Here is a 19872-nt window from a genome sequence, read left to right on the forward strand (position 1 = left end):
TTCTATCAGTGAACAATCAATCCAAAAATGAAATTAAGAGAACAATTCCATTTAAAATAGCATCAAAAAGAGTAAAAGGAGTGAGGCTTGTATACTGGAAAACTACAAAAAATCATGAAACAAATGAAATGAGACCTAAATAAGTGGAAAGACATCCCATGTTCATGGATTAGAAAACTTAACATTATTAAGACAGCACTAGTGCCCAGATTGATCTACAGTTTCAGCACAATCCCTATCCAAATTTCAACTGCCTTTTTTTACAGAAATTGTCAGGCTGGTTCTAAAATTCATATGGGATGCAAGGGATCCAGAATAGCCAAAACAATCTTGAAAAGGAACAAAGTTTGGAGAAATTCACCCTTTTCAATTTCAAAACTTACAACAAAACACAAGTAATCAAGACTCTGTGGTACTGGCATAAGAATAAACACATAGCTCAGTAGGGTAGAATTGAGAGAAATAAACTCATACATTTATGGTTAGTGGATTTTCAACAGGGTGCCAAACAATTAAATGGAGTAAGAATAGTCTTCAATAAATGGTGCTAGGACAAATGGTTATTCACATGCAAAAGAATGAAGTTAGATCACTAGCTCACATCATACACAAAATTAACTCAAAATGAATCAGACCTAAATGTTTCCACTAAAACTATAAAACTCTTAGGAGAAAACATTCATGGGTTAGGCAATGGTTTCTTAGATGTAATACCAAAAACATAACACCCTGAAGAAAAATTAGATAAATTAAACTTCATCAAAATTAAACACTTTTGTACTTCAAAGGACACAGTCAAGAAAATGAAAAGAAAATGTGTAGAATGGGAAAAAATATTTGCAGATCATATATTCACAAATCCAGAATAAATATAGCACTTTTAAAACTCAATAATAAAGAGACAAATAATCCAGTTTTAAAATGGGCAAAAGATTTGAACAGACATTTCTCCAAAAAAAATATACAAATGTCCAATAAGTACATGAAATATGCTCAACATCATTAGTCATCAGGGAAATGCAAATCAAAACAATGAGATACCACTTCACATCCATTAGGATGGCTATTAAAAAAAAAAAACGGGCAATAACAAGTGTTGGCAAGGATGTGGAGAAATTGGAACTCTCATGAACTGCTGGTGGAAATATAAAATGGTGCAGCTGCATTGAAAACAGTTTGGCAGTTCTTCAAAAAATTAAACAGAATTACCATATGATCCAGCACTTCCACTCCTAGGATATATACAAGGTGATTCAAAAACATATGTCCACACAAAAACTTATACACAAATGTTCATTGCAGCATTATTCAGAGTAGCCAAAAATTGGAAACAATCCAAATGTCCCTCAACTCATGAATGTATAAACAAAATATGGTATATCCATACAAGGTGATATTATTCGGCCATATAAAGTAGTGAAGTACGGATTCATACTACAATATGGATGAATCTTAAACACATTATGCTAACTGAAAGAAGCCAGACACAAAAGGTCACATATTATATGATATTATTTATAAGAGATGTCCGGAATGCTGTAGGCGAAAACCATAGAGACAGAAAGTAGATAAGTGGTTTCATGGCACCAACGTAGTGAGGGAAATGAAAAGTGAGTGCTAATGGGTATCAAGTTTCTTTCAGGGGTAATGAAAATGTTCTGCAATTAGATAGAGGTGATGGTTGCACAACTTTGTGAATACATTAAAACCACTGAATTGTACACTGTAAAAGGGTGAGTTTTATTGTGAGTTTTTATTTATGTCTCAGTTTTTAGTTACTATATTTTTTCCGTGACCACTCTACAAACTGAGTTCTAATAAAGCATAATATAACTTGCAAAAGCATATTGTCATCAAAGCACATATTTATATATTTTGTTCCTAAGAAGAAACAAAAGCAGCTTCATAATTAGTCTCATGGTTGACCTGAAATTTTACCAGTTTTAAGTGCAGAGAGAGAGAGATAACGAGTCCAGGATTTCTCTCAAGTTAAATTATGAAAGTAGAACATGAGTTCATTGCTTCTGTTCTCCCATTGACTTGTCATGGACCCTTCTCATTTAGACTGGTTAGACATTTGTTGTTCTGAAGTTGAGGGAAGAATCCCAGTTACTCTAACCCAAAGTCTCATATTTGCTCTCTCGTTCTTTCCCAGGTGCTACCTTTCCCCAGCCAGGTGGTGTACAACAGAGTAGGCAAGTGTGGGAGTCGCACTGTGGTCTTGCTTCTGAGAATCTTGTCGGAAAAGCACGGATTCAATTTGGTCACGTCAGACATTCACAACAAAACCAGGCTTACTAAAAATGAACAAGTAAGTTGTCTTTGCCCATGGTTAGATTGTACTTTTGTGTCAATTCATTTGTGTAATTAGTGGGTGTCTTACAAGACACCCCTCAAACACCTAACAAATGAATCCCAGAGTTGCAATGTCATACTGTATTTTTGCCAGAGTATAGAAGGAAATTTAAGTTAAAGGTTCTGAAGGAAGTCTTTAGACAGGGAGTTTCCCTGAAGTTTCCGTTTATTAAGATGGATGAAGGATGGGGTGCACTCATCATTGTCTATTTAGCTAAAATTAACAGTGCATGATTCTTAAATAATTACACCACTGAGCTACAAATAAGGCTGACATCCTGACAACGAAAATAAGAAAACTATTTTAATATTTCTTTTTCTGCTTTTTTTTCCACAATTGCCCTAAGTCTTTGTGGTTATAATAAAGAGAAAGTTCTCTCTGGGCCAGGAATCTGATTGGTTGATAGGAGCATGAGCTTCTTGCTAGGGGTGAGCTCAGGGGGTCTTGAATTACCCCATTTCCCAGGAAGAATTCTGCCTCAGTGTGGCCGAGCCATACCAGTGAACATGCTGGCAGTGGGCTCGGGGTGCTGTCATCTGCCAGGAAGCTATGAAAACAGATTTTACTCTGTAAGTGTCTACAAAAGCAGGGTCAACAGTCTCCATTGAGGTCCTTTGCTTATGTACAAAAGTTAGGCTCAGGGCTCTCACGGTTATTTTACAGGGTCAGGTTTGTTAGCTTGGTCTTAACAAGATGCTTTTGTCCCCTTAGATACTTAGAATGGATAGCCACCAGCATAAGTCAGAGTTCTTCAGACAACAGAACCAGTGGGATGGAGATACCTATATCAATAGATAGATGATAGATAGATAAAGTAGATAGATAAAAAGGGAGTTACTATGAGGAGTTGGCTCATGCAATAATGGAGGCCAGTAAGTCCCACAGTCTGCCATCGACCAGCTGGAGACCCAAGAAAGCCACTGGTGTAATTCAGTCAGTCCAAATATGAAGGCATGAGAACCAGGGCAGTCAATGATGTAAATCCCAATGCAAGGGGAGAAGAAGGTAAGATGTGATATCCCAGCTTAATCAGTGAGGCAGGAAAAAAGGGGAGAATTCCTTCTTCCTCTGCATATGTTTCTATTCAGGACTTCAAGGGATTGGACGATGCCCACCCACACTGGGTAGGGTGGTCTGCTTTACTAAGTCCACTGATTCAAATGCCAATCTCATCTGGAAACACACTCACAGACACACCCAGAAATATTATTTAATCTAGGTACCCCTTGATACTCAAGCTGACACAGAAAATTAACCACCACACCACCCAATGAGTATAGAAATTTGGGGCATAAACAAGGCACAGGGTTTACTATCAGATTGAAACCATAGTTAGGGAAATTTTTACTCGTGTCCACTTCTTTCTGACATAATCCTTACCTTTGAGGCATTCAAAACCTCCCAAACAGAAGGAATCTCATTATCAATTTATGATAGCCTGTCTTTCTCTTTTATCTTGGGGGATAGTAAGACTCTTTTAAGACAGTAACATAACTAGTCATACTCACCGTAAAGCCAGAATGTTCAGTGTCTTCCAGGATAGAGATCAAAAAGCCCCTTCCTTTGACAACTTCCATTAAAGGCTCTCTGAGTATCAAGTTTGAATAGTCATTTCCAATCAACAAAAATATTTTGAAATCAGCCCTTATAGGTTGTGTAGTAGGCTCTCAATAGAAAAATTACACTTGTTGGGGTGCCTGGGTGGCTCAGTTGGTTAAACAACTGCCTTCGGCTTGGGTCATGATCCCAGGGTCCTGGGATCGAGCCCCACATCGGGCTCCCTGCTCCGCGGGAAGCCTGCTTCTCCCTTTCCCACTCCCCCTGCTTGTGTTCCCTCTCTTGCTGTCTCTCTCTCTGGCAATTAAATAAATAAAGAAAATCTTAAAAAAAAAAAGAAGAAGAAAGAAAAATTACACTTGGTGACATTTAAGGACATCACATTTTATGAATAACTTGAATAGGACTAGGTTCTCTTTCATTTCCTTAGCTGACCGAAAAGCTCATCCTAGCAGGCTGGTTATGCCCTTGTCACTGCCTGAAAGAAAGTGACTATAAATAATTAGCCTATGTTATTGAAATTTTATTACAGTTATTAAATTTGGTTTTCCTTGGAGTCTAGGTCTTTGGGTCTGTGTATCAGATTATATTTAAATATTCCTATACATGGAAACTATGCCCACTTCTCAGATGTCTCATAAGACACTGCAGCTTGATTTTAGTGCCCACTGCTGGAAGGGTACAAACAACCCAGAGAGAACAGGATGAAGGTAACCACAGTATGAGACACTGCGATGTTCAGGAATGCCCTAGAAGAGAAAGGACAAAATATGGTGTTTAAACTGGGGCTTTGCACCTACTTTGTTTCCTATGAGAAGCAAACATGAGAAAGTAAAATAGAGTTGTAACTGTCAAGAGAAGCATGTTAGATTTAAAAATAACAATAATTTACTAATGGTATATACATTTTTAAATCCAGAAAGGGTTAAAGACAAAGTCTTCCTCCTCTTCTAAAAGAGAGGTTAGCTCTCATCTGTTTGGAATGATTGGCTTGTCTGGAAGCCAGGGAACAGACTAGACAATCTTTTAAGGTTCTTTCCAGCCCTGTGATTCTGTGATATATTTATACAACTTCTAGCATAATCTGTGTATGGTGTAGTTGAAACACTTCTGATTCCTGTGGTCAGTGTGACCTAGAATATATTGCATTACTTCATGATTCCAGATTCCTATTAAATTACAAGGCAAGTCTTAAAAAACTGCAGGGAATGATAAGGTAGGAAAAAACAAACAATTTGGCTGTGATAACAAACGTAGCAAGTGACAGCCGCCTCTCTGTGGCTAGCTGATTGGTGCAACATGCAGGGAGAGCCAAGAAGTGACAAGAACCCAAATTTCAAGAAGCTCGAGAATGCTTGAAGGAACTCTTTCCCGTTATGTGCATCCCTTGTGCTCAAGTTACAGAGTGCATAAAACAACAGAGAAAAAAACATTACTTTAACCTAATATATTCAAGAAATAATTTGCAGTAAGAATAGCTCCTCTGCTTGGCAATTTATTAGAGGAAAAAGGAAGATGTGATTTCGGAGGTGAGTTAACATTTTACAGTCAGTGGTTCTCGACCTTTAAGCTGGGGAGCTCTGACAACATGTTCCCATGGAAACACTGTTCCCCAGAGCTAATAACAATCTCACTTCAGGTGCAGCATGAGTTAAACAGGCCTTGTGGGCTGGCCCGGTCTCTCTCCACCATGTAGAACATTTCTTTTATGAGAAAATGTGCCCCAAGTTCCCAACTACTGACTTAGTTAACAAATGAACTTTGGAATCATATCCACTCATAAGACTGGAATTATCTATACCATTCCATTCATACACAAGGCATTTCTCTGGGCTAGAGTCAAATTTGTGCATACATTGCTCCCTGGAGGATAGCGGTCATCTCACACACACACACACACACACACACACACACACGTGCACGCAGAGTACTAAGTTTCACTAAGTCTATTTAATGGAATAAGACACTGAAGGGATTATTATAAAGGAAAGGGAGCACAAAAACACCAAATGTTACAATGCCAATAAAAATCCCATTACATCTGCCCTTAAAGAAACAGAAAGACCATTGAAGTTTATATTTTTAAAACTCTACCTCAACAGAAGAGCGTGGACACCTGCTGCTGGCCAAATGCTGGACCTTTTCGGGGCACAGGATGCAAGCCCATGATGACATTATCTCATTTATACTCTGAAACCAGATTTCAGTTTCTTGGGCTGGTTTAGATGATCTCTTAGAAAATCAGAAAATGGAGATTATATGCAATTTGAAAGATAGGGAACTATTTTCCAGAAGACATGAGTGTGATCGTCAAAAGACTCGTAACCATCTTTGTTAATGGTCTGATGCTCTTTCAGATCATCACTCTGAGTACAGTGAAAGTCAAAGTGCACCACAGGAACATCATGGATATAAAGGATTCAAAATTATTTCATTCTTGTGGGAAAGGGGCAGAAATTGTTAGCATAGGCGTCAAAGAGATCAAGAAAGCAAATAATTTTACTATTTTTATTTATGTCAGAGCTACTGAGAATTGCACATTGGAAACGACACCTACCACATGCTAATTATTTTACTTCATTACTTCATTTCATTCTTTTGGACTGAAAATCATACCAGTGAGTGGGTATAATTCTTTATTTTGTGGATGGGAAAATTAAGACAACCAGATTAAGTCACTTTCCAAATGAAATCTAATAGAATGTCTGTGCTGCTTGGACTTGAACCTAGGTCTTCTTGAATCCAAAGCCATTCTTCTGGCTGCAGAGCAGAATCTCCACCAGAGCCTTTTGAAACATATAGTTGCAATGACCCTTCTCCTAGAGATTCTGGGGTGGAGTCCAGAAAACTTCATATTTTTTTTTAATGAAATGTCATAGAGGGTTAGGAATCCTGTCAAAACTATCATATCAGCATTTCCTTAAGTGTGTTCCTGAAAATCTTAATCCCCTGAGACCCTGGAAAAAAAATTTTTTTTAAAGAAAATACCATGGTTAAATAAATTTAGGGAATGCTACCCTTAGCTTTCTGGGAAATTTGTATCAATTGCTCCCATTTTAAAGACTGAGAATTCTCTCAATTAAAAACCAAATTAGGGGCGCCTGGGTGGCTCAGTTGGTTAAGCGACTGCCTTCGGCTCAGGCTCAGGTCATGATCCTGGAGTCCCTGGATCGAGTCCCACATCAGGCTCCCTGCTCGGCAGAGAGTCTGCTTCTCCCTCTGACCCTAACCCCTCTCATGTGCTCTCTCTCCTTCTCTCTCTCTCAAATAAATAAATAAAATCTTAAAAAAAAAAAAAAGAAAAAGAATTAAAAAAAAAAAAAAAAACCAAATTAGCAGTCTGTTGAACCGGCTTTCCCCTAGAGTTTCCCGATCCTCGTTGGCCAGGGGAGGCTGAGAGCTTGTGGCTGTCACGTGCATCCCATAGAACTCCCACTCCCAGCTTGGAAAATGCTGTACCAGCCTCTTCTGTCATTTCTGCCCATTATGCCAGGAAAGGCTACTCTTTCTCTATAAACTTCACATCTGCTTTGACTCTCTTCAACAGCTATTCAAATTATCCAAACCTTGAAAAGTATTCAAAGGGAAGAGACGAGCCCCTGTGCCCATTCACTCTAGCCTGCTTTCGCCTCTTGGTCAGAAACAGAATTGCTTCACTGTGTTTGAAACTTCCCTTGGCCTTGCCGGACTGTGACAACGTGGCATTGCAACTCCAAAATGGAAAACGCACCTGCAGAGACCATGTTGGGTTTAGGGACGGTCTAGAGGCCATGGGGACTCCTCCCAGGTTTCCCTACGGCAGGGACATCTGGCCTCTGTTTACTAACAAAGGTTCACTTGCTTCTTTCCAGAGCCAGTCTCGCTATTGTGTCTTCATTCATTTTGGTGAATATTTATTGAGGACTTACTAATAACGCTGTATATTGAGCTTCAGACAGCACACTAGATGTTTGTGCACCTTGCTTCTACTCCTTTAGTCAGCATTATTAGGAAGCTATTACCACCCCATTTTGTGGGAAGGAGCAAGTGTTCAAGAAGAATAGGGGAGAATGAGACTTGAAAGGGAACTGGGGTCAAATCCTGGAGAGCTCTGAATGCTAGGCTGAGGAGGTGGATCTTTATTCAGTGGGCCATGGGAAGCCATGAAATAAGTCGTTCTTAATCACGACAGGCATCAAAATCTTCTTGGGAACTTTTTCATGACACATGTTTCCTGGTCCTACTACAAAATACTGAGTTAGACTCTTAAGGGTAGAGCCCTGGTATTTGTATCTTTGGGGGGAAAAAAGTTCCTAAGGAGGTCTTCATGCACCATTCTAGCGAAGAATCATTGCATGAAAGGCTCTAATTATTAGAAAGTTGTTATTTTATTAAAGTGAACCCTCCACTAAGCAAGAAAAATGCCTTTTTCACCTGAGAGTCTCTCAAACCTCTGAAGACATCATGTTTCCTCTGAAGTATTGAGTGGTGTCTCCTTGGGAACCTGCACATTTATCCCGGGAATGTTTCCCTTGCTTGAGACCCGCCTGGAAAAGTCTCTGCAGAATGACCGTCCAAGTTTCCTGACTTTATAAGTAGTAGCGACAGTGTCCACAGGCATCAATCAGAGCTGCTCCAGCGAGACCTCGGAATCAAACCACCAAGATTAGCAGAGAATCTATCGCCAGGTCACAGGAGGGATGAGTTTACCCAACTCGGCAAACAAGGTCTTATCTTGGATTCCTGTAGACAAAAGCTGAGTCCGCTAAATGGAAACTTGGTAGAAAGAAAAAGTAAAACAACGAAGAAGGAACAGGCCCCCAAAATTAAAATGTGTTCTTCTCTCCTTCCAATTGTAGCCGCGAGATTGATTTTCTCTACTCTTCAGACCCAGCCTCTTTGCCTTGTTCGTGTCATTGCTCCCCCTGGTGGACTTTGTCTTCATTGCAGGCATGTGTTGCCCTGAGCTGAAGGTGGAAAGACCATCCTGTCTAGCACTAGGAAGGCTTCCCCCCAGGCAGAAGGAAGAGGGAAAGGTAACCCGAGCCTGGAGCCATCTTCCCAGGCTCTGAGGTTAAAGGGCCACAGAGTTCTCCCCTGAGCTACTCCTTATTTGGCTTTGATGTGTTAAAAACATGTCTTTTCTTTCGTTAAGATGTTTTGCAAGATTATAGGGCCTCTAGTTGCTCACAAGGGACTCGAGAATTCAGACCAGGGTGGGGTCAGGACTCTGTCAATTACTGCTGACAAGCATTTTCTTAAAGACCTTGGGAACGAAGTCCTTCACTAACTAGCTGTGCTTGTAGAACTGCAGGTAAAGGTTTTCTGCTCTACCATCCCAGCCAGTTAGATGGAAAACAAAAGATGAAAAATCCCTTCCTCACCGATCCTCTGCATTATAAATTCTGTTTGATTCTTACCTTTTTTTTTTAAAACCTCAATTCACTTTCATTCTCAGCTGCACTGTGGTTTAACTTCTTCCTTTAGATACATTCCATTCCATAGCACTTTTTTCCCCCAGTGTTTGAAACTCATTGCCGTTCTTGTTAAAATATACTGTTTGCCCACCTAGAACTTAAAAATATATATATATTCTCTCTGATATTTTAATGCTTTCATATTTTATTATTTTTTAATGCTTTTCCACCTGCTGTAACTTTCTCTCAGTTTTTCAGCACATCACATGAAAGGTAGAAAATTTATATCCCCATAAACCCTCTTTAGTCTCTGGAGTTATTTTGCTAACCAACCTCTTCCTCCCATTTTAAGAGGTTATGTATAGATCAAAAAGCACCAGGGACAGTAAAGAGATTGCAGCTCAGCAAAAGGGAGCAGGATTTCTGGAGTCAAACCAACTTGGGTTTGAACCCTGACTCCATCCTTTTCTACCAGTGAGGCCTTAAGCAATCTCCATAGCCTTTCTGTGCCTCAGTTTCTTAATCTATAAAGTGTAGATAATAATACTTAACCTGTGGAGTCATTTGAGGATGAATGACAGCATATGAAGAAAGAGCTTCTGGGTCCAGTGTGTAGCCCAGAAACCACTCAGGAAATGATCATTTAGTGTTGCTACATCTCCAGTGTTGTCACACCACGGTGATGAATGGACAGGTCTGTCCCTAAAAGGCTAACTTCATCGCCCGAGAGAGAATTCTGTCTTCAGTGAACGTTTCTTGACTCCAAAAGTCTTTCTGAATGGGGTGTCTTCACACCATAAGCAATTATGAGGTATGTGTTCTGTGCTAGGCTTTCTGGAAAATAATTAGAGCCCAGCCTCAACCCTCAAGGAGCTTACAATCTGGTTCAAAGCTAGTGCACAAACTCAACTATGGTGTAATGTAAAAAGTGTACATTCTAGAAGATTCTCAAAGCGCTGTGGGAGATAAAAGAAGACAACAGGATTTCAAGCCAAAGACATTCAAAACCAAACCTATATGGCCTCACTTCTGCAGCCAGACTAGTTCTTGCCCAGCATTCCCTGTCCCCATGAGTGGGCACTAGCCTGCGTTCAGATACCGCCAGGGCTCTGGGAAGCTCTCGCCACCGCTCTCTCTCCTTCCCTTCTGCTGCCACCTGGCCACAGGGCTGAGAAGATCCTCTCTCATTAACATCTGTTAAACCTCCCCATCTGTCTTCACTTCCAGTGACTTCCTTCTGTGGTTCTCACATCTCAGTCCCTTAGAATCCCCTGGATGGCTTGTTAAAATACAGATTGATAGGTCCCCACCCCCAGAGTTTCTTCTAATTCCATTGGTTGGGGTGGGATCTGAGAATTTGCATTTCCAACAAGTTGCTACCCCAGTTGTTGCTGATGTTGCTGGTCTGGGGGCCACGCCAGGAAGCACTGTTTTAGTTCATGCCCCCATCATGTCCTATGGGGATTATTGCTCCATCTTCCTAGCTAAACTGTCCCTAATCCTTCCTTTCTTCTTCTTCTTCACATTCTCCACCCTGATCACAGATCTGGAAGGAAAAAGAAAAAAAAAAAAAAAAAGCCCCTTCTGACTGTGGATTGCCCAGAGCATACATGTCAAAGTTCCTCACATGACCTCCAGGGCCCTCAGTGACCCAGCTCCTACCTTCCTCTCTAGTCATACCTGCTGCGGGCAGATCCCACACCTGACCTCTAGCACACAGAACTCCTGGCAATTTTAATATCTAGGTCATTTTGGGTTTTGTCCTTTGCATCTCCTGTCCACTCTGTCTGCAACGCTGCGGGTCCCTTTCTTCACTTGGTAATTCCTGCAGGTCCCTGCAGGCCACTCAGGAACGCCTCCTCGGGGGAACACTTCCTCTCCATCTGCAGGCAGAGAGAGATCCCTCACCCCTGTGCATGCTACCCCACGGTGGTTACTGCATAATGAGGCTGGCCTGCCAGCCCACCCCACCCACAACACCTTGAGCTTCCTGAGAGCAAGAGCCAAATATTTTATCTCTATAACCATGACCCCAAGTAATACATCCTGACACGGAGTTGGAAATCAATGGATGTTGAATGAAAGGAGATCCAGGAAGGCTGGTTTGAAAGAGGCAGGCATTTTAGCGAGATGTAAAGGTGGTTAGGGTTTGGACATGCAGAGAAAAGAGGAAGGACATTCCATTTAAGAGGAAGCTTGGACCTGAGCTTGGACATAGTCAGGCTTGGACACAGTGTGAGGAAGAAACAGAGGTCTGGTTTGGCTGGCCACGGGACATCTTGAACACCAGTTGAGGGTGAGAATAAAGGTAGACTCAACATGACTCAGCAAGTGATTAAGTACAAAAGTCAGGAAAAACCCAAGAGATGGAGTATGCTGGATGAGGACTAAAGATGGACGAGGACCAAGAGTGTGGTTTGGGCCGTCGTGGATTTGGGGACACCATTAGGACACACTCCACTGTCTGGTCTTTCTGTGCCTTCCCTCTCACCTTATTTATGTTTTGATCTCCAGGGCCTAGTAGTAAGTGCTCAATAAATGCTGAATGAGTGAATGGTGAATGAATGTAGGCAGTGGAATACATAATAAAGGCCAACAGCAATCCTGCATGAGCCAAGAAAGAGGACAGATGGTTTCTGAGATGATTTTAGGTAGCGCCATCATCACTTATGATGCCACCCATGGGGATCAAACTCAGGCAAGAGGAAAGGCAGGCTGCTGGCAATAAGGGGGGTGGACTTAGGGAGGCAGGAGGGAATTCTGGGGAAGGGCAGCATGGGCACAGAAGACCACTGCCTGCCCTAGACCTGGGGAAAGTCTTAGTATTTGTGAAGACAGGCAAAGGACACCTTGACCGGAATGCCTCTAACCTGTGCTAGCCGTACCTTGTAAGTGGTTTACTATTTATGTGCAGCGACGGAAGGTATGAGAGATGGATACACTCCCCGACTTCAGTGTACTAATGCAATAAACAGGAGCATTAGTACTTTCTTTCTATGTTTAAAGGTACGTCGAGAAAGGGTTACGTGCTGTCACTGCTAATCCATTTCTCCCTGTGAAATAGACAGCTTTATGAGTATTATGACACTGTTCTCCAAATGTAACTACTACTGTTCTTCCATCCAATTTAACACATTGACAGGTGTTTAGAGAATGTAATATAATGTTGAAAATGTGAAAGAAACGGTTTTTCTTCTGACCTGTTCTTCCAGCCTTCCTGTACAATACCAGGGGGCTTTCTCCTATTACTCGTATGTGTGCAGAGACATAGTTGAATAAAAATAATCTAGAGATTAAAGCATTAAGTGGTCTTTATATTAAACACACACACAGTAAAGAGTTATGTTTCTAAGCAGACATCTTCGGATGTCTTGGGTTGTGCTTCCAAATCTGTAATTCTAGTTGGTAGATCCATCAGAAATCAAAATTTGCAGTGTGACCAAGCAGGGTATTCTATTGCCAAAAGCAACTAGGACATACTTGGGAGGGGGGCGGCGGGTTACGTAAAGGATCAACAGCAGATAAAGAGGCAGGATTCAATTTCCTTTTATGCTCTGGCTGGGGACAGGCAGACCATTATTTACCCCTGCCTGCCACTGATTAACAAAGCACAAGCTTATGAGCCGCAAGTCATTGACTTTTAAAACTCAATTTCATTTCTTTAAACAATCATTGTGAGCGTGAATATCTAATTAAAGGCTTTAGGCACTGAGGTCCTAATATAACAATCTGTAATGCAGGTCCTAGTTGGGGTTCATTCATCCACCAAATAGTTATTGAGCATTTCTGTGTTGTCAGCCCTGTGTGGGACATGAGGGAGAGCTGGGTTTTCTGTCCTGGCTTTCCAGACTCTGATTTTATCATTGTTGTTACTGCCGTGATTAACACACGGGCGACTGCCTTTGTTTCCAGTTTTCTAGTTCCTAAGAGACGCTGTACTTCTGATGTCCATCCAAAGTGGCCATTTTCAATGTGCTCTAAAGAATTCCACTGTGTGTCAGTATTGATGGGGCCAATTAGAAACTCTAAGGAAAGTGGAATTCAGGAAGTCAGGGAGTCGTAAGAATGCTTGGAATTTCTAACAGATTTCGCTAAACATTTTCCGTATCATGACATGTTCCAGAAGACCATAAACGTTGGTTTGTACAAATATAAACTCCTCTTTGCCTTGCTGATAACTGCAAATAAATACTTCAGATGACCACCCACCAGAACCCCAAGAAGTTTTGGGCATTTGTATGTTCCCTATAAAATATTTGCTTTGTACATTTTTGTAATCAAAGGGGAAAATCATGAGATGTTACCTCCTTTTTTTCCCCACTGTTAAATTCTGCAGAACCAGTTTCAAACATTTCTGTGGATCTCAGTAATATCATTATAGAAATGTAAAATAATGTTTAACCTCTTGTCTTGATTTGACTTTTAAAGGAGGGGAATAAAGACTTTTTTTTTTTTTTTACTTGCATTTCGGTACCGCCAGATGCTGAATTCTCCAGTTAAAATGACTTAACCTGTCACATTGTTTTCATGGTAGCAATCAACTAAATTAAATACAGGACTATAAATTTGGATAACAGTTTTATTCAGCAAAAAGCCTACCGTAAAGTTTGTAGATGCTACACCAAACACAGCTGTTTTGGCCCTGGTCCAAGAGGTAATAGTGAGGATAAAGGAGTAGGGAACATAACCTTTAGCTTAGTATAGTTTGGTAAATTAGATCCTATATATGCTAATTTTGTACTTTTTTTAATAGATGGAACTGATTAAAAATATAAGTACTGCCGAACAGCCCTATTTATTCACTCGACATGTTCATTTCCTCAACTTCTCAAGGTAAGCGATTTTCCAGCCTAACGGTTCTTTCATTTCTTTTTAGTACTTAAACTCCTTCTAATGCACAATTATTTTAAAATCTACCTTCATTTTCAAGGTAGTGTAATTGCCCCTGAAAAGACTTTTTAAATCCATTTATTTTTGCTGTGGAGGGATCCAGATTTGAAATATTTGGACAGAAGCTTCATTTCTTTCTCAAGTACTGATCTTAAATCTTTTGAAAACTTGAAATAATTTTGATGCAAACCCATTTGACCTGATAGTTTCATTTTAAAGAAAAAATCGGGTAGGTATTGAAACAAACTAAGAGGCAAGAGATGGGTATTTTAACAGAAATATTTCATTGCACGTGTTTATACAATTTGAACCCACACAGGACTCTGGGAATAACTTAGTTGTGGAGTCATGTATTTTATAGGATCCAAAATGCTAGGACTGGCCTCTCTGCCTACCTTTTTCATACTCCATTTGATTATTCTAAATCTTGCACAATTGATGCTGATGGGGTATTTTAGAACTCTGTTTTTTCTTCAGCTGCAGGGGCCTTCTGATCCTAATGCAAATCTTCAAATTTAGGGTTTTAGACTCTTGATCTGTTAAGTTGCTAACTTCCAGTTCTGAGCATTCTTTTCCTCCTCTAGCCTAGGTCCCCTTGTCACTATCCACTCTCCTCTCTTCAGGCTGGCCCGAGTCTGCTCACAGTCAGTATGGGCTCGACAGAGCACTGGGTCCAGGGGACCCCTGGGCCTCCCTCATCCTCCGTCTGACAGGCACTTCCCTTACTGCTACAGTTCCCGTGGGGATAACAGGACCTCACAAGTCTGCAAGAGAGCAACAGAGATCCTGCCAGCTATTGCTGGCCTAATGCCCCCCAACCCTCGAGGTCCAGGCACCCAGGGAGGCTGGTGCTCAGGGAAAGACAGGGCTCCGCCTGAGTGTTCCCTGCTCCTGAATTCACACCTGAGCTGCTCAGAGTTGGCATAGCTGCCCAGCCCCAGGATATCTAGGGGCTGGGAGGAGGTTTTAGCCTTCAAAGGACTTCCCTGCTGTGCCCCAGGCCCAGTGCAAATCAAGTGTAAAGAGAGATTCAGCAGAGCAAGTTCTGGAGCAGCAAAGAGAAGGTGCCGCCTTATCTTTAAAAGCAAGTTCCCCCTGAAATTTCCCCACCTACCTGATAACCGGAGTTCCCTTGGATGGTGAATAAGCATATAGGACACCTGCAGGTGATCCTCAGTGACTCAGTAGCCTGAGTGTGTTTCCAGCCCCATTTGTGGAATGGCTTGTTGCTGGATTGTCTGGGGTATGCACCCTGCCTCTCACTTCCAGCCGGCCAAGAACATATAATTAGACATAACTAGATAACGAAGTCTTGTTAGCTATTTCAGGCATTGGGTTTTACGACTTGCAGAGAGCAAAGCACGGCTCCCCTCACCCTTGCTTTTCTTGTGAGCTTCCTCTGTGTCACGCCTGACATCCTCTAACCTTATGATTTAACTCTTGCTTCATGGGTCAAATTTTTACAACCAAAACAAATTGCAATGCAATGAATTTTAATAACTGACTCAGGACAGTGTAAAACTCTAATGATAAGCCAGAGCCAGTACCTTAATTGGGTCAGCAGAGCTGAGCACAGCATGGCAACCATACCTTATCATGGCCTCCACTATTAAATACATGTCTGAGAATTATTTAATTTTGATCAATTTAATCATGAAAAAAAATTGGTAAGTACCTTTGCGAAGACACCACATCTGCAGAAAATAGTGTTGGCCTGGCTGCCAGGACCTCTGTGTATGAGACCTTCCCACTGACCATGGCTCTGGGCTGGCAATTTCACCTCTGGGCAGGGATGGGAGGTCTCTTGTTTTCCCACCTATAAAATAGGGACAATTCCTGCCCACTCCTACCTTGTGGGGATGATCCTAACACATGAATGAAAGCCCTTCAGCTTCCTTCAGAGGATATTACATATATGCAGTGTGGAATTTATTTTTTAAGGGGAAATAATTATATTTGAAATAAAACAAGTCCAGATATATATTGACTACCATGCACACTTAAAAAAAAAATGTGTACCAACATAGATCATTCTGAATAAATTACAGCAATTTATAGTAGAGCAAAATTGAAACATATATTCCTATTTTCCTTATGAAATAGATTGTTGTAAGTAGTCTTTCCTCTGATATATCCCAATAATCTTCTTTTTTCTAATATTTTCCTATTAATTTTCAGCTGGAATTACTGCATCACTTTTGATTTTTTTTCTATCCAGGTTGTGCATCTATTTGATTGTATATTAGAAACGATACACATTTCTATGTCTCTCACAACTGCTTAGCCCTATGGAAAAATTACCTTTGTGGTTTCTACAAAGTTACTTTTGTAGACCTCTGGAGTTTGCAGAGGTCTGTGAAGTTCTCTGCCACTTCCTAAAGACAACCTGCGCAAAGTGGTATTCAGGAGCATTTCTGTAGAAGCCTCATTCGGGGCCTACAGTTGAGTGTCTGTCCCTGGGTAGCTTTGCAGTGTCCCCATGACCTTGAGAGCAGGGTCCAGCTCATGCTGATTTCTCCTTCCCCCATTCCATTTTGTTCAATGAACGCATTTTTGTATTGAGGACCCTTTATCTCCTATATGCTGCTCCAGGACTGGGACTTCCACAATGAACTAGAAATGTTTTCCTTGGAGGCGCCTGGGTGGCTCAGTCAGTTAACCGGCTGCTTTCAGCTCAGGCTGTGATGCCAAGGTCCTGGGATTGAGCCCAGGGAGCCTGCTTCTCCCTCTGCCTGCCGCTCCCCCTGCTTGTATGCTCTCTCTCTCTCTCTTCTCTCTTTATCTCTGTGTCTTAAATAAATAAATAAAATCTTTAAAAAAAAAAAAGTTTGCTTTTGGGGAAGTGTACGCTCTCCTTCCATTAAAGAAGAATGGCAACAAAGTGTGATGACTTTAGGAGAAAAGGTCACGGGGTCTCCCCAGGGGAGGTGGGAGGCAGGACCCTCCCTCCCTGGAGGAGGAAGTGTGGAAGGACTTTCTAGAACAGTTGCCATTGCTGTTGGGATGTGAGGGACGGGCCAGCTTTAGACAAAGGGGAAGGGCATTGGTGGCACAAGGACCAGCATGAGCTAAAGCCCGAGAAAGAGAGGGATCGAAAGGAATCAGTAGATAGGAGCCCAGGGGCGGGCACAGCAAAAAAAGATGACAGTCAAGAGTTTCAAGCGGAGGAAAAAGGAGAGACTGGCCTGAGCAGTTCTCTCCTTTAAAAAGCTCATGCTACCTTCGGGAGCAATCTCATCCTCTCCTGCCACCCCCAGGCGCGAGGCTGGGGCTTCAGGTAGGAGACCTCCACGAGCATGATGAGAATGACAAATCCAGCTTTACTACTTTACAAGACTGTGTTAAACCCACTGAACATGGGAAGTTAAAACACCAGCTTTTCTTTTTCCAGGGAACAACTTTAAGGGAAAAAGGCCTTAGGGGTAAATGGCAAACTGGGTATGTAAAGAAAGCTCCCAGTACACAATTCACAGAAAAACCACCACGTCGGAATGTGCTTTTAGAAAGGAGTTCTTTATTTTGAATTGTAAGGCAAAGAGATAATTAAGCTACTCTTAAGAAACCTACCCTGATCATTGCTGACAGCCATATATATGGTTGGCTTGGTTCAAGATAATGAGGTTATTAAGAGAAGACTTCATACTGTAACTTAATAGTCTTTGTTGATATTTGATTTCTAATCTTCCTTACATTCTTAACATGCAGCAAAACACTTGCTGGCGAGCAGAATATAAGAATGAAAGTCTCACCTCCCTCCCTACAGCTGGTGCACATAACTGTTCTGGACTTCTGAAGCGAACAGCATTGTACCAAACCGAATTGCCCGTTACTTCTTTTTTTCCATTAAGTACTGCATTCTTATCTCAAAATGTAGACACTTTAACTGATGCAAAATACTATCCTGTGAGCTCCTGGCGATTAGATAGCTGACTTGCTTCATTTATTCATCATCTAGGCATCTTGCTCTGTTCCTTCTTTTCCCTGATTTTAGACCTAGAAAGACCATTTCATCATATCCAGTTTTATTAACTCAACCATAGAGAGCAAGAGTGATCACACCAAACCAGTATTTTCGTCGTCGTTTCGGGGAAGGCTTCCTGCCAGGGGAGATAAGCAACTCCGAACCCAGCAGAAATTTCAGGCCGGTTGGGATTTGTGGGTGTTTCCACGAAACTGCTCTTTTCACATGGCTTTTGAACTGCTTAAAACTTTGAGCCGGACAAATGTTTTCCAACTGAACTACCTGGAGAATTGAGTCAGAATGACCATGGCCTAAAAGATGCTACTCTTTGTTGTGATGTTTTAGGAGGATTTTTAATATTTGTGTACTCTGCTTTCCTGTGTCCGTTCCCGGAGCTAACCAAGAGAATTACAATTTTTGAAAAAGTTCAGCCTCTCAGCATCAACGAAATCTCTTTAAGGGCGTCCCAGATCCACACACTGCAAACACTGTGACGGACAATTCAATTTATCTTCCCCTCACCCCCACTTTTTGTTTGTTTGCTAAGTGTTTTGGGGAGGGTGGAGAGGAGGCAGTGACTTTCCAGCCTAGGGGCCCCCTCAGCCCCCACCTGGCGTCTGGCAGGGAAGACCCTGGGAAGGGCTGGGTTAGAGCACTGCGCTGTCAAAATAGTCCAAGCAGATTACAGGACAGATCAGTGCGCTCAGCAATTTCCAACTGTAGCCTCAGAGGCCTCCTTCCAGGGCAGGCTGCGTTTCTTGTTCACGACTCGCTCACCCGCCTTCCGTTCTGCTGCTTTTCCTCATTTATCTCCCATGGTGGTTCCAACGACAGTACGAACTCGCAAAAGCAAAACATTTAAAAATAAATCAATCACCTGAGAAGCAGGCAGGGTGCGATGTGCGATGGAGGGAGGCGTTTTGGACACTTTCCTCTCTTCCCTTAACGCGAGGCCTTCATTACCGGCGCCTGCAGAGAGAGGCTGCCTTCCGATGGCACTGTTTAACAAAACAAATCCCATCTTACCTATTCCAGAATCCCGTCGGCCTTCCACGTCTTCCTTCTAGATGTTGACTTGACATTCTCATGAGCAAGGCCTTCCACTTTAAGCCCCGTGCCCTGCAGATGTTTTGTAGTGGTGACAGAAGTCTCCAACTTTGAAGAGGGCATCAAGATAGAAATTGGTATCAGCCGTGGTTGAACACTTTCTTTCCCTCCTTAAGCATCGCCCAGAAGTCTGATTTTATGCTGTTTAAACGCTGCTGGACCAGTCCTGGGAAAATGGCGCTCTCTCCCTCAGTCTCCTCTTTCCGCAAGGGGGGATTCTGCTGCTCGGTGGACACAGAAGCCCACCTGCTTTGTGGGCCCGATGAAGACTGGGATCATCTGGACTTTCCCCGAGCCTGCCTCACTGCACACCACCACCGACCTTCCCCCTTGTGGAGTCAGCTTGTCTCCCAGCAGGAGCCCTTAACCCTGTGTCCCAGCTGTCCCTCCCTTCACCCCATTTGTCCTCACTTTCCATCAGCATATACTTCCTCTTTCTTCCCTCAGGACACACCATGGAGCAGAGGAAGTTCAGTCTCTTCTGCTTGTGTTTTGTGAAGGGAGGCCCTATCCCGGGAGCGGCCAACAACCCAAGTGCCCACTGTCTTGGGTTGTGAGGATAGAGGGAGGTGCTTCCACCCCATTCCAGCAAAGGACCAGTAAAT

The 19872-nt window shown here is 42.1% G+C and overlaps 1 protein-coding gene across 3 annotated transcripts in view; it reads left to right on the forward strand.

Moving 5' to 3' along the window:
- Window positions 1–19872, forward strand: part of UST (uronyl 2-sulfotransferase) — a 331357-nt gene that overhangs the window by 171064 nt on the left and 140421 nt on the right. For all 3 annotated transcript variants that reach the window (XM_045865722.3, XM_064598203.1, XM_045865721.3), the window contains exons 3-4: window positions 2156–2311; window positions 14063–14142. In XM_045865722.3, the coding sequence (XP_045721678.1) occupies window positions 2156–2311; window positions 14063–14142 (236 nt within the window). The remainder of the gene's footprint in view (window positions 1–2155; window positions 2312–14062; window positions 14143–19872) is intronic.

The sequence above is a fragment of the Mirounga angustirostris genome, unplaced genomic scaffold (genome assembly GCF_029215605.1).
Source record: "Mirounga angustirostris isolate CCGP_5_RB_7025 unplaced genomic scaffold, mMirAng1.0.hap1 SCAF_8, whole genome shotgun sequence".
In the NCBI taxonomy this organism is placed as follows: domain Eukaryota; kingdom Metazoa; phylum Chordata; class Mammalia; order Carnivora; family Phocidae; genus Mirounga; species Mirounga angustirostris.